The following is a 13204-nucleotide window of genomic DNA, read 5'->3' as shown; positions in this document are numbered from 1 at the left end:
GATTAGAAATACGGAAACTTAATTTTCCACCCCAAAATGTTCAACACAGCAAAAATTGTTATTTTCATGGAAGTTGTCAAAATGTGCAGGTTTCCAAGTAAAATAACAATGGGGTAACAAATCATCAATAGATATTACAGAGGAACTTGAAAGAATGAACACAAATTACAGAGCACCAGCATCACTGATAAGGATCTTTCCACACCTGCCCAACAATTAAAATACTTGGAGAGAAGCAGAAAAGGCAATCTCTGCCTATTCAGCCTGTGAATCCCACTAGATTAATAACTGCCAGTGGCAAAGCTTCTCTGTGAAGAGGGTTGCAGAATTTCTACGCACAATCATAATATCAATAAGAAAAAAACAAGGAAAGAAAGGAAATCTGGTATCTCATTTAAACATCTGCAGTCATGAGTGGTTTAGAGACAGCAACAAATTGCCAGCTGGGGTTTGGCATGTACTTTATCACCGTGGCTCCCTGGATTGTGCAGTTTTGGTCAACTGTAGCTACAATTCAAGTTTTTTCCCCCATCCAAGTGAATATATTCAGAGCTCAAGTAATGTCCCTGCTGATTAATATACAAGGAGATTTCTAGAAAAGCTAGTCACTGTTCATGGAAATGGAACTCATGGATAAAGGGGAAAGATGACTCAGTTTAAAGGGATTGCAATAAAATAAAGATATCCTTAAACAAAAGCTACACCTTCCATAGATTGTAAATATATTTCCAGTACACTCCAGAGGCTGTCCTGGAATAATGCAACAGAGTATTACACTGAGAGTGGCCCACTGAAAATCTGATGGGATTCATCCAAAGAACAATGTCATATAAAAATGAAGGCATATACGTGCTCTCCAATTGTTTCAAAACATCAAGCTGTGAAACAGATTGCGTACAGAAAGGCCTTACAGATCTGTAAGTTCCCAGACTCAAAATACACGACAAAATTGAAAGACACACATATTTACATGGAAGCCTCTAATCAGATAGTTTCTCTCTCTTTTTGGAGCTTGTCTGAAATGCACTTGTGCTATTGAATTACAAACAGGACCCATTATCTACATACACAATGGTGTGTGTTGTAAGGGGATAGATCTGGCATTTTAAAGGCTCCCAACTCCTTGTATAATTTTTGTCAACCACCAAGTTCTGCTTCCAAATTTTTCTTTTCCAAGTTAAATTCTTTTTAAAGTTGGGAAAGTTTATCAAAATCTTCCTCAATCTTCTCCACTTAATCCAGGGAGGATTTTGGATAGTCCTTAGATAACATTAAAAATGCATCTATTTGCCCAAGCTTTTCCTCAGAGGTAAGAGGCACAGAGGAGAAGAGATGGCACAATTGGAGGGAAAATGTGACTGAATCCGTAAGAGAGGTTACAGCAGAAGCGATATAGATTTTTGTGGGATTTTGTCATTGTCGCTATGATGATCATCTCTTTTCTTTACATTACATAAGTTTTTTTTTTTTTTACATCTGTGATTTTATGTGTGTGTAGTGGTGCACCTAAAACATGGGAAAGGTGAATCAAAGAGAAAAGACCACCACCATGCATTTGTCACAAAGGCATGACTGTCAATCATCTCATTAAGGCTGTGACTGCCTAGAGTTTTCAGATACCTGTCCTGGAAAATTCCCAGTCCTAGGCTGCGAGTTGAGTTCTACAAAATAAGGTTTTTTTATTAAGGAAGATTTTGATAAACTCCTATAGCTGTGGTGAGGAGCAAGGAGGTCTGTGGCTGCCTGTGCATTCCTTCCCCTTTTCCCTGCTCTGTCCCGTCTGTTGGGCCTCTGAGATTGGCACAGAAGGATAATAGCCACAGAGCAAAAAAATGCATTCGATGAAGTGAGCTGTAGCTCACAAAAGCTTATGCTCAAATAAATTTGTCAGTCTCTAAGGCGCCACAAGTATTCCTTTTCTTTTTGCGGATACAGACTAACACGGCTGCTACTCTGAAACCAGAGCAAAACACTGTCTGTTCAGTCCTTTTCTATACCTCTGCCCGGATTCTCATCTTAGCACTCAGAGGCAACAGGGACAGCTGGCAAGCACTTTGGCAGGAATCAGGAGAAGGGAAAACAAGGTGCAGAAATCCCAGAATCTTCCCCACTTCCAAAAGAAAGGCAGACAGAGAAGACCAGATGCCTCCCAGAAGAGATACAATAAGGGAAGAGAGAAGCCCCAGAGGTCCCAGCTCCTAGAAAGAAAATAGGGGAAAATCACCCTGAAGATGCTGGTGAGGGAAAGCCCATCCATCCATTACCTACATATGCCAGGCAATGTCCCAGAATTGCAGGTCCAGGGCACCCACTAAGGGAGGTGTGGTTGGGGACAGGGAATCACAGGGTTTTGTGGGTCCCTCAACAGGTTTGGTTAGGCACACAGAAGTTAGGATGCTTATATGAATCCTAAAACTTTACATGTTTCAATCATCATATTAAAAATAACCCAAATTCCTGAGCATGTACACAAAACTTTCCAGTAACTCCCCAGCCCACAGCTTATTTAAACTATAAAGATTTTAATTTTGCAATTACAAGATCACTGAAAGGTACCCAGTTCAGAGGTGGTGCTTGTACAGACCTCAGTGACAGCATGTATAAATTCCTAACAGCCCTCCTTCTACCACCTGCCCAAACCAGCACAGACAGAAGAATAAGGAAGGAATACAGAGAATCTTCCAACTCCTCCAAGGCGTCTAGTAAGGCAAAGGGGATGGACAATAAATAAAACCAGCTGGGGACATGAAAAGAACGAGTTCACAATTTCCACCTTATACAAGCGTTGCTTCCAGAGGAATAAAAAAGATGCAAGTGGAGGCCAGGCAACTTCTGGTGGACTGCCACTGTGTGTCCCTATATAAAATCTCACAATTCTCGCTTAAGAGTTGAAGGGTCTCTAACTCTGTATTTATGAAAAGAAAAGGAGTACTTGTGGCACCTTGGAGACTAACAAATTTATTTGAGCATAAGCTTTCGTGAGCTACAGCTCACTTCATCGGATGCAACTCATGAAAGCTTATGCTCAAATAAATTTGTTAGTCTCTAAGGTGCCACAAGTACTCCTTTTCTTTTTGCGAATACAGACTAACACGGCTGCTACTCTGAAATCTGTATTTATGCTTTCTCTTTTTTCTTAAAAACAAAAAACAAACAGCCTCCCCTCCTGCATTCCCCCAATGTAGTGGGATGCAGTGCATTCAAGTGGCAAGGGCACTGAACTAGAAGTCAGAAGACCTGGGTTCTATTCCCAGCTCCACCACTGACCTGCTCTGGGACACTGTGCAAGTCACTTTCTCTCGCCTCAATTTCCCTATCTGTGAAATGAAGATAATGAAACTTTCACTTAGTTGAAAAGCACTCGGAGACCTATGCATAACGTGTTGTGCAAGAGCTAATTATTATATTGTTCTCCGTTAGTTCTGATTTATAATCCATAATGTTACATGGAATAAGAAAACCACATATATTCATTAGTGCCTACAAAGTAAATAATATTAATTACCACAATTAATGAGATTGAAGTATGTACACTTTCAACCAACTGAAACCACTAAATGAAAGACAGAAAAAAAGAGATTGCAGGAGGGAGCAGGGAGCGCCTCCTCCTCCTCTCCTATCCCTCCTGCCCAAAGAGGGAATTCCATAAAATGAAAGGTACCATACCTTTGGGTAGTCTGGTGGGAGGAGCATTTCTTGCCCAAGCATATAAAATGTTGGACTTGTCTGTGCACGTTCCTTCATCACAGTCCCTAAAACCATAGAGAAAAGAAAATATAATTTATTATATTTTGATTTTGCCAGTTGCAGCTCTCTCAAGCTCCAGGTGGACTATGTACATTGAAATGCTAATTTTACCAAAATACGTTTCATGAACCCTAAATACAGTGCTCTGACAAAGAAAACTTTCCTGGCTACCAATATGGCCACCTTTGCAGCGTACATCACAACCTCCTTTCCTCTCCCCCCAGGAAGAGACTGGGGAACAAGAGAGCCTTGCAGAACATTTCGATGGTCACCAAACTGTCCATCTGGCAAACCAAGGTGAGAAGTGAGTTCCGTAGCTCATGAATCCTTACTAAGACAGCACTTCTTTCCATCCAATTACACCAAGACGCTGTTAGCTCAAGTGCCTCATATGACTGCAGCTAACAAAGTAGCACATGGGGATAGAAGCCATGATGTCCCACATAGAAAGACGACAAATCGGAGTTTCAGATTAAAACCAACACTTTAAAATTACCCCAGAAATCCACTAGCAATAAGTGCAGGTGGCAAAGGGAAGTCTGTCTACAGCATGGGGTGGGGAGTAGAAAGCAATAGATAAGAAAAATAGCAATGCAATCAAAGAACAGCATGATCTTATTGCCTTTCCCCTCAACCTATCTATTTATGACCCTCACTTTATCAGGGCGGGATTATTTTAGACTGTATGCTCTCTAGGACAGTGGCTGTATTTTACTCATTTGTGAGAGATTTCTAACACTTTTCTTGAGTGTGCAAAAAATTAAATCATAATAATCGCAAAGGAGAGGTGTAATGTTCTTGTCAAGTGACAGATCACAAAACAGGGCACCAATTTTAACACTAACTGCAGACTCTAGAGGGTTTGAGCCTGTAGGCCATACTAGAATACTAACTGATCCAACCAAAAGTGGGATAACCAAAGCAAGGTCCACACTTAACTATCGTGGGAGTGCCACAATAGTTAAGGGTGCGTTATTATGTGTGTTTAATGGTGGGCCTTTCTAAGTCCCCTAAAATCAACATGCTTAGATTTCTTTAAAATTTGCTGTGCCTCAGAACAGTGCAGGGTACGGTTAATGACCCAAATCTGGAATCTGTTAAACCAGGGGGTGTGGAGATATAAGCCTTCTGCAAACAGCCATTTATATCAAACTATTGATGTGACAGGTTTCAGAGTAGCAGCCGTGTTAGTCTGTATCCGCAAAAAGAAAAGGAGTACTTGTTAGTCTCTAAGGTGCCACAAGTACTTCTTTTCTTTTTATTGATGTGATGTGGGTTGAAATGGCCTCAGTCTGTTGAGTTTTACCTATGGTAGGTATGGCATCAATTAAATCTTTGAGGGACCCAAACTGAGAACAGTATTTAAGAAAATGTACATATTTTACACTGCACATGTGCCAATGCAGAAAAAATGTCTAAGAGTTTTCCATTTCTTCCATCTAAAATCCAAATGGTTACTCAGATTTCTATGAAATTTGGTAAGCCTTCTGGGGCATATTAGTGATCCAAATTTGGGGTCTAAAACATGGGCAACCTTAACTCTGCATTTCCTGGTTTTCCTATGTTATATGTTTTGGTCAACTGAACGTTCTGCCAGGGAATGACATTCCACCAAACAAGTTTAACACTGAGTTAATTCAGTTTTTTGCCACTGAATTTGCTTTGGTGTGCATGTGCAACCACACATTAGTTGCCTTCCTAATAATGGAAGAAAATAAAATATGCAGACCATGAATTTGGGAACAAATCTGCAAGAACTGTTTCCAACTATGCTAAACTGTTCAAGCAGCTAGAAAATGACCAGAGATTGTTTTCTTAAAAAGAAGAAAAAATAATAATAGCTGAGGAAAAACAAAGAGTTTTCAAAACACTGACGGAAAAGCTACATTTGTATTTCAAGAACTCCAGGTTTCTGATCTTCTAAAGTGTACAGATACATGCATATATTTTAAACTTTTGGTGCAGACTGAATGTGGGCTCGGTTCTCTAAATGGAACAAAACTGAAACTATACAACTGACAAGATGGTGAACAGTCTTAGCCGAGCATACGCTATGTCTGACCTGATATGAACTTAGACAGTGTGAATTAATAATGGAAAATTGAAAATCAAAAACAAATTGTTACAAAACAGGAAAAGACAAAAACACCATGGAGTTCAGGACCAAGTAGCAATGAATTGTGTTATTTTCAGCAATTTACAGAAAAGCTGCTTTCCAGTGCTCTCATTCCTAGCAGCTAGGTTATTATTTCAGGTTAGTCCTCATAGGATTCTCATTTATATTGCCCTTTTCAAATATTAATGTCCCAATCAAAATTTAAAATGTGTTTCAAAGCCCCCTTTTGACTTATTAATATTCATACCATATTGATGAGAATGTACGTCTGCAACTTTAATTGTCTTGAGTTCCTGAACCTTTGATATCCTCTTTGACAACCTCTTAACCTCCAACTCGTAAGGGAACCATTCTATAGCGTAAGTGCCTTCAACTGGGTCAGTCACTAAATAGTGCTAGACTGTCACTCTGAATTACCCTAACATGGAGGGTTAGCATGTTAAGCATTTTTTGTACTTCTTGTATTTTGTTAAAGTACATTTAAGTTCCAAAGTTATCCTGAAAACATCCAAAGAGAGAACTGGAGCAAAAATCTAATCTTCACAAAACGTTGTAGCATTGTAAAGTTCAAATGGCTAGCTTTCAAATCTTACCGAGTTTACAAAATTGGAAGTCTCCACAACATCAACAACATTTCAATTATTTTTTTAAAACGGGAACAGCCATCTTTTATTTTGAATGAATTACTTGATAAGTGGGTCTTAAGCTTTTATCTACTCATTCTAAACTCTGGATTAATCGTTCCAGCTCTGCACAGGGGACGATCGCTGGAATGCACAGGCTGATAAAGGTCGAGAAGGCAACCAAAAAGGATGATCTTTTTAATAATCCTGCTGTTTAAAGATTTCTGAATGACTCTACTTGTGACTTGCAATAGTATCTGGATATTAAAATACAAACATAAGCATACTATTAAGCAAACTAGAGGAAACAAATATGAAATTCCAACAAGAATGCCATACATTTTTGTTAAAGCCAATGAATACTTGCACAGTTTTTGGGGAAATTCTCAGATTTTTCTCTTTATTATACCCAACTGCTTTTTCCCCCCAGATATATTAGATGCACCTGTTTCAAACAATTCAGTAGGGGGAACTTTCAGTTTCTCTATAACAATAAAGTAACCTGCTAATGTTTATATGAAGTGTTCTGTAATGCTATCCAACTTCCGCTGGTGATGAAATTCATATACACGAATCTGAAATCCAGAATTTGTATACATTTCTTTTTGGGCTATTTATATTTGAGCATGCTCCCCAAAAAGCACCTTTCAAAAAGATCTGACAATAGATGGAAAAGATTCTCTGAATTCACACAATCCTATGGATAACATGAACTAACCAGTTTTATTTCAGTTATGTTGCACTCAAGGATGGCCACACTGCACCCAGAAATAGCATCTGAAAACGTAAATAGTTCTATTTTTGTCAAGCAGTGATAACTTAACATGTATCATTGTCCTTCCAATCATTATTGGGGCTATTGATGCAGTTATTTCTGGGATTTCTACGATTTACTGGTTTAGAAAAATATTACAGTACGTCAAGAGAATAAACTTCATTTGTTTTGACTATCTGTGTCTGTCACAGAGAACAGAATCATCTCAGATTGGAAGAGTTGAATCTACTGTAATTGTACCGTTCGAAAAACACATGCTCTAACTCAAACAGAAGTTAAAGGTGTGATGCAGCAATTATTGGGTGAAATTCTATGCCCTGTTTTATGAAGGGGGTCAGACCTGACAGGTGATCATAATGGTTGTCTCTGGCATTAAAGTCTATGAATCCTTGTGGAGTAGACTATGCTCCGATTTGTACGTGCAGGATGTTGTGAAGCAGAGAAAAGACACAGTTATATCTTCTTCTAATTTTTGATACTGAAAGATGATTGTTAAGAAAATCTTGTTACATATAATAATAATTGTCAAGGTTCCTCCCCCACTCTGAACTCTAGGGTACAGATGTGGGGACCTGCATGAAAGACCTCCTAAGCTTATCTTTACCAGCTTAGGTCAAAACTTCCCCAAGGTACAAAATATTCCACCCGTTGTCCTTGGACTGGCCGCTACCACCACCAAACTAATACTGGTTACTGGGGAAGAGCTGTTTGGACGCGTCCTTCCCCCCAAAATACTTCCCAAAACCTTGCACCCCACTTCCTGGACAAGGTTTGGTAGAAAGCCTCACCGATTTGCCTAGGTGACTACAGACCCAGACCCTTGGATCTTAAGAACAATGAACAATCCTCCCAACACTTGCACCCCCCCTTTCCTGGGAAATGTTGGATAAAAAGCCTCACCAATTTGCATAGGTGACCACAGACCCAAACCCTTGGATCTGAGAACAATGAAAAAGCGTTCAGTTTCTTACAAGAAGACTTTTAATAAAAATAGAAGTAAATAGAAATGAAGAAATCCCCCCCTGTAAAATCAGGATGGTAGATATCTTACAGGGTAATTAGATTCAAAAACATAGAGAACCCCTCTAGGCAAAACCTTAAGTTACAAAAAAGATACACAGACAGAAATAGTTATTCTATTCAGCACAATTCTTTTCTCAGCCATTTAAAGAAATCATAATCTAACACATACCTAGCTAGATTACTTACTAAAAGTTCTAAGACTCCATTCCTGGTCTATCCCCGACAAAGACCCAGCATACAGACAGACACAGACACAGACCCTTTGTTTCTCTCCCTCCTCCCAGCTTTTGAAAGTATCCTGTCTCCTCATTGGTCATTTTGGTCAGGTGCCAGCGAGGTTACCTTTAGCTTCTTAACCCTTTACAGGTGAGAGGAGCTTTCCCCTGGCCAGGAGGGATTTCAAAGGGGTTTACCCTTCCCTTTATATTTATGACAATAATAATAATAATTTCTGATAATGTCCTTTTCCCATTATTTCATTCTTCCTAAACCTTCTTCACATCCCAAACGATTTGGCTGAGAATTGTACAATATTGTTCCAGAGCCCATCACCACTCATGTTCTTTAGTTATCCAGAGGAGTTGGTGAGAAAAGTATTGTTGTTTATAGTAGTATTACCAAAGTACCTAGATGCCCCAGTCATAGACCAGATTCCTATTGAGCTAAGAGCTGTTCAAACACAGAACTAAAATATGGTCCTGTACCAACGAACTTACAGTCAAATGTAAGATGAGACAATAGATAAATACAGACTGAATGACAGGGGAGTAAAAAAAATAAACTATATTGGTTAACATGATAAACAGTGGTCCTCAGCACACCAGTGCCTAACTGTTAAGTTTTCTGTAGGTATCATGGAAAGGATTGTTTTAAAGAGGGATTTGAAGGAAGATAATACATTAGTTTTATAGAAAGTTCTTCCGAAGCGTGAGGCGCAGCATCGGAGAAAACACAAAATTTAATAAGTGGTAGCGGAGGCCGACATCATGGGCCAATTGGAGTTGACAACTTGATACTGAATGAAAGATGATTGGTAGGGTTGGGATAGGCCATAAGGGAATTTGAAAGTAAAAACAAGTAGCTTATGTTTGTTGTGATACAGAAGGGCAAGTCAGCTGAGGGAAGCAAAAAGAGGGATGACGTGGTCAAAGTGATAGGCTAAAAAAGCGATCCTTGCCGCAGCATTCTGAGTGGATACGAGACAGATACAAGATTGTATTTCTCAAGGTCAGAGAGAAGGATGTTGTAGTAATCACTATGGAACATAAAAAGAGCCTGAATGAAAGTTAAACTGTGGGATGGATAGGAAAGACTGTTTCTTAGAAATATTACACAGAAAGAATAGTCAAGATTTAGACATAGGCTCGACGTGAGGACTTTGACAGAGGTCTGAATAGATGTGGACACCCCAGTTATGGGCCTGAATATCAGGCAGTACAGAGTTGTCCATAGTGATCAAGAAAGGAGGTAGCAGGGAGAAAGATGAAGAGCTCTGTTTTCGCCATGTTGTGCTTGAATGGATAGCTAGACATCATGAGATGTCAGAAATACAAGCTGAGATTTTAGTTTGGATAGAAGGAGACTGTTCTGGAGCAGAGGTAGATTTTTGAGTCATCCTCATAGGTAGTTGAATTTGTGTTTTCAGAGGAGATTACCCAGAGAGAGGATGTAGAGGCAGAAGAAAGGGACTAAGGAAAGAGCCCTGTACGCTAACCACAGGAAGCTGGAGTGGAGATGGGAAGGATCTTCTGAAGGACACACTGAAAGAATGATTAGTGAGTAAGAGGAGAACCAGGAAAGGACAGTCAAGGAAGCCAATGAAGGACAAAATTTCAAGACGAGCATGGTTGGTGGTGTCCAAGGTGGCTGACAGGTCAAACAGGATGAGGATGAAATACTGGTTCTGAGATTTAGCCACAAAAAGGTCATTAGACACTTTGGTGAGGGTGGCTTCAGTGGAGTACAAGGAGCAGAAGCAAGATTAGAGAGGGTCGAGGGTGTAAATGGAGGAGAGGGACTCCAGGCATCAATTAGAAACACTGCGTTCAATGAGCTTAGAGTTGAAAGGTAGACAGGGTGGTAGCTGACAGGGCTAGTGGGGTCAAAGGTGATTTGTTTTGTTTTAAGATTAGAGAAACTAAAACATGTTTGTATCGTGAGGAGAAAGAGCCCCTTCTCTTTTTTTGAGATGAGGGGACCATCTCAAAAAAGTTATACTGGCATTAGAAAAGATTCAGAAAAGAGCAACTAAAATGATTAGTTTCAGAGTAGCAGCCGTGTTAGTCTGTATCCGCAAAAAGAAAAGGGAGTACTTGTGGCACCTTAGAGATGAACAAATTTATTTGAGCATAAGCTTTCATGAGCAAGAGCTGTAGCTCATGAAAGCTTATGCTCAAATAAATTTGTTCGTCTGTAAGGTGCCACAAGTACTCCTTTTCTTTAAAATGATTAGGGGTTTGGAACAGGCCCCATATGAGGAGAGATTAAAGAGGCTAGGACTTTTTAGCTTGGAAAAGAGGAGACTAAGGGGGGATATGATAGAGGTATATAAAATCATGAGTGGTGTGGAGAAAGTGAATAAGGAAAAGTTATTTACTTGTTCCCATAATATAAGAACTAGGGGCCACCAAATGAAATTAATGGGTAGCAGGTTTAAAACAAATAAAAGGAAGTTCTCCTTCACTCAGTGCACGGTCAACCTGTGGAACCCCTTGCCTGAGGAGGTTGTGAAGGCTAGGACTATAACAGGGTTTAAAAGATAACTGGATAAATTCATGGAGGTAAGTCCATTAATGGCTATTAGCCAGAACAGACAAGGAATGGTGTCCCTAGCCTCTGTTTGTCAGAGGGTGGAGATGGATGGCAGGAGAGAGATCACTTGATAATTACCTGTTAGGTTCACTCCCCCTGAGGCACCTGGCATCGGCCACTATTGGTAGACAGGATACTGGGCTGGATGGACCTTTGGTCTGACCCAGTATGGCCTTTCTTATGTTCTTATGAGCCACAGGAGAGGGAGAGGTTAAGAAGAAGAGTAAGGGGTAAGGGAGAAGGCAAGAGCAGGCACAAGTGAGACCAGGGGAAGGAATGGGATTAGTGGGCCAAGCAAAGGGGTTAGAGGAGGAGAGCAGATGAAAATCTCTCCTCCGTCTCCCCTATCTCAGACACAGAAATGTGGGAAGGGAACCTGAAGGGTGGGGGAAGATCCTTCATATCATGTCAATTTTCTCTTCGAAACAGATCAGTGAGCTCCTGTGTTGGGAGAGAAATTAAGTGCAGGCAGAACTAAAAGAGGAGAGAACAAATTTGTATTGGAGGAAGTTAGCAGTGCCATAGGATTTCCACCAGCGGGAGACTCCACAGTGCAAGAGCAGGAGCAGAGGGTTAAGCCAGGACTGTTGTCTGGCAGGGCTGACCTTGTGACGGGAGAGAGAGGCCGAAGACTACTTTTGCATAGGTTCTCAGGCACTGCGATATTTTTCTCTGGTGGACGAAAGTTTAGGAAAAGGTATACAAATGCTACTAACTGAATAAGAGCTACAGGAGATTTTCTTGTACAATCATAATATCTATAGTTCAAATCCAAGTAGAAAAATCACTTCCTCACAGTCTATTATTTTGAACTGAGCACCAAGTCAATCTAAACAGGAACCACAGCACAGTATATTAAAAGCTTCAGGCACTAACAAGTTCATGCAAATGTAGGAGATTTCCATATATATAAAAAAAACAACTACATACATTATTAATGCAATCTGCTTGTTTTAAACAAGACATAAAAGGCTGTAGTATGGGCAGGCACAAACTAATTTGAAGAGGCTATATCCTAAGAACTCTTTCATGCTGTGTATATCTTTTTCATGTAAACTTAATAACTGTAAATATATCTAAATAAATGACAGAAGGGGCAGTTACTGAGGACAAAGAAAAGAGTTTACTGGGGCTAGGAGGAGGAATCAATGGAAACTCTGTACTTTCAAATTAATCACTTAACCTGAGCATAAAAAAATAAAAATAAAGCTATGCTTTTCAAGACAAGATGGCAGCATTCATCGTGGTTACCAGAACTGGGTGATAAATGTGAGAGAAAACAATTTGGCTGAAAATGTTCTCAGCTTGGGAATTTGCTTACCTCCTTAAGCCTAAGAGCACAAGTCTTTGCAACGTGTCCTATTTACTCGGGCATTTTCCAAGTATAGCTTGAAAAAGGATCTGATTTTTTTTCTTGTGGTTGTATATTCATATTATTTTGTAATTATTTGCTGTAAGTTCACTGAGAGGCCATAACTGGCACTTTGTTTAAACTGGAAAAAAAAAAAAAGTAAAATCTAAACTACATTTTTGATAATATATAAGAAAATTGAATCCATTAATTTTAAGTGGAAAAATTTTCTTTCCTCTGAATTTCTTTGCTTTTAGGAGGTGGAGCCCTTTCTTCCTTCACTGTACATCACTTCATTTCTATTAAAAAGTTTTTGTTTAGAGGAGCAACAGTTGGATGTAAGTTTAGGGGTAACTTGAAATTTTTGAAACAAAACCAATTTTCACGTCCTCACCATAAGACTACCATAAATGGGGAACCTTCCAGATTAAGGGCCAAATCCTGCTTTTCTTACTCCCATAGTCAAATAACTATTTACTATAGTTCAAAGGGAGCTTCTGGATGCTCAGCATTTGTAAAAGTTAGGCCTCTTAGTTAGCCTAAATATGGCCTTAGGAGCCTAAACTTTAGGCTCCCATTTTTAAAAATCTGGGCCTCCATGCCTCAGTGTTGAGTTTTAGTGCTTCGAATTAAGGAGTTCTCAGTAACTTGAACACAGCAGATAACAGTACAACAAGGGGCAACTCAAATTCTGATGTTGGGAAAATTTTTAACTGTTCTTCTTTATGAGCCACTGCTGTGGATTGGTAAATCTTGCC

At 39.6% G+C, this 13204-nt stretch overlaps 1 protein-coding gene across 9 annotated transcripts in view; it reads right to left on the bottom strand.

Moving 5' to 3' along the window:
* The window catches only part of PAM (peptidylglycine alpha-amidating monooxygenase), a 222824-nt gene that overhangs the window by 101543 nt on the left and 108077 nt on the right, over nucleotides 1–13204 (bottom strand). For all 9 annotated transcript variants that reach the window (XM_048849474.2, XM_075128592.1, XM_075128594.1 and 6 more), the window contains exon 6: nucleotides 3667–3752. In XM_048849474.2, coding sequence (XP_048705431.2) covers nucleotides 3667–3752 — 86 coding nt within the window. The remainder of the gene's footprint in view (nucleotides 1–3666; nucleotides 3753–13204) is intronic.

The sequence above is a fragment of the Caretta caretta genome, chromosome 5, assembly GCF_965140235.1.
Source record: "Caretta caretta isolate rCarCar2 chromosome 5, rCarCar1.hap1, whole genome shotgun sequence".
Taxonomy (NCBI): domain Eukaryota; kingdom Metazoa; phylum Chordata; order Testudines; family Cheloniidae; genus Caretta; species Caretta caretta.
This window is presented reverse-complemented; position numbering and strand designations above follow the sequence as displayed.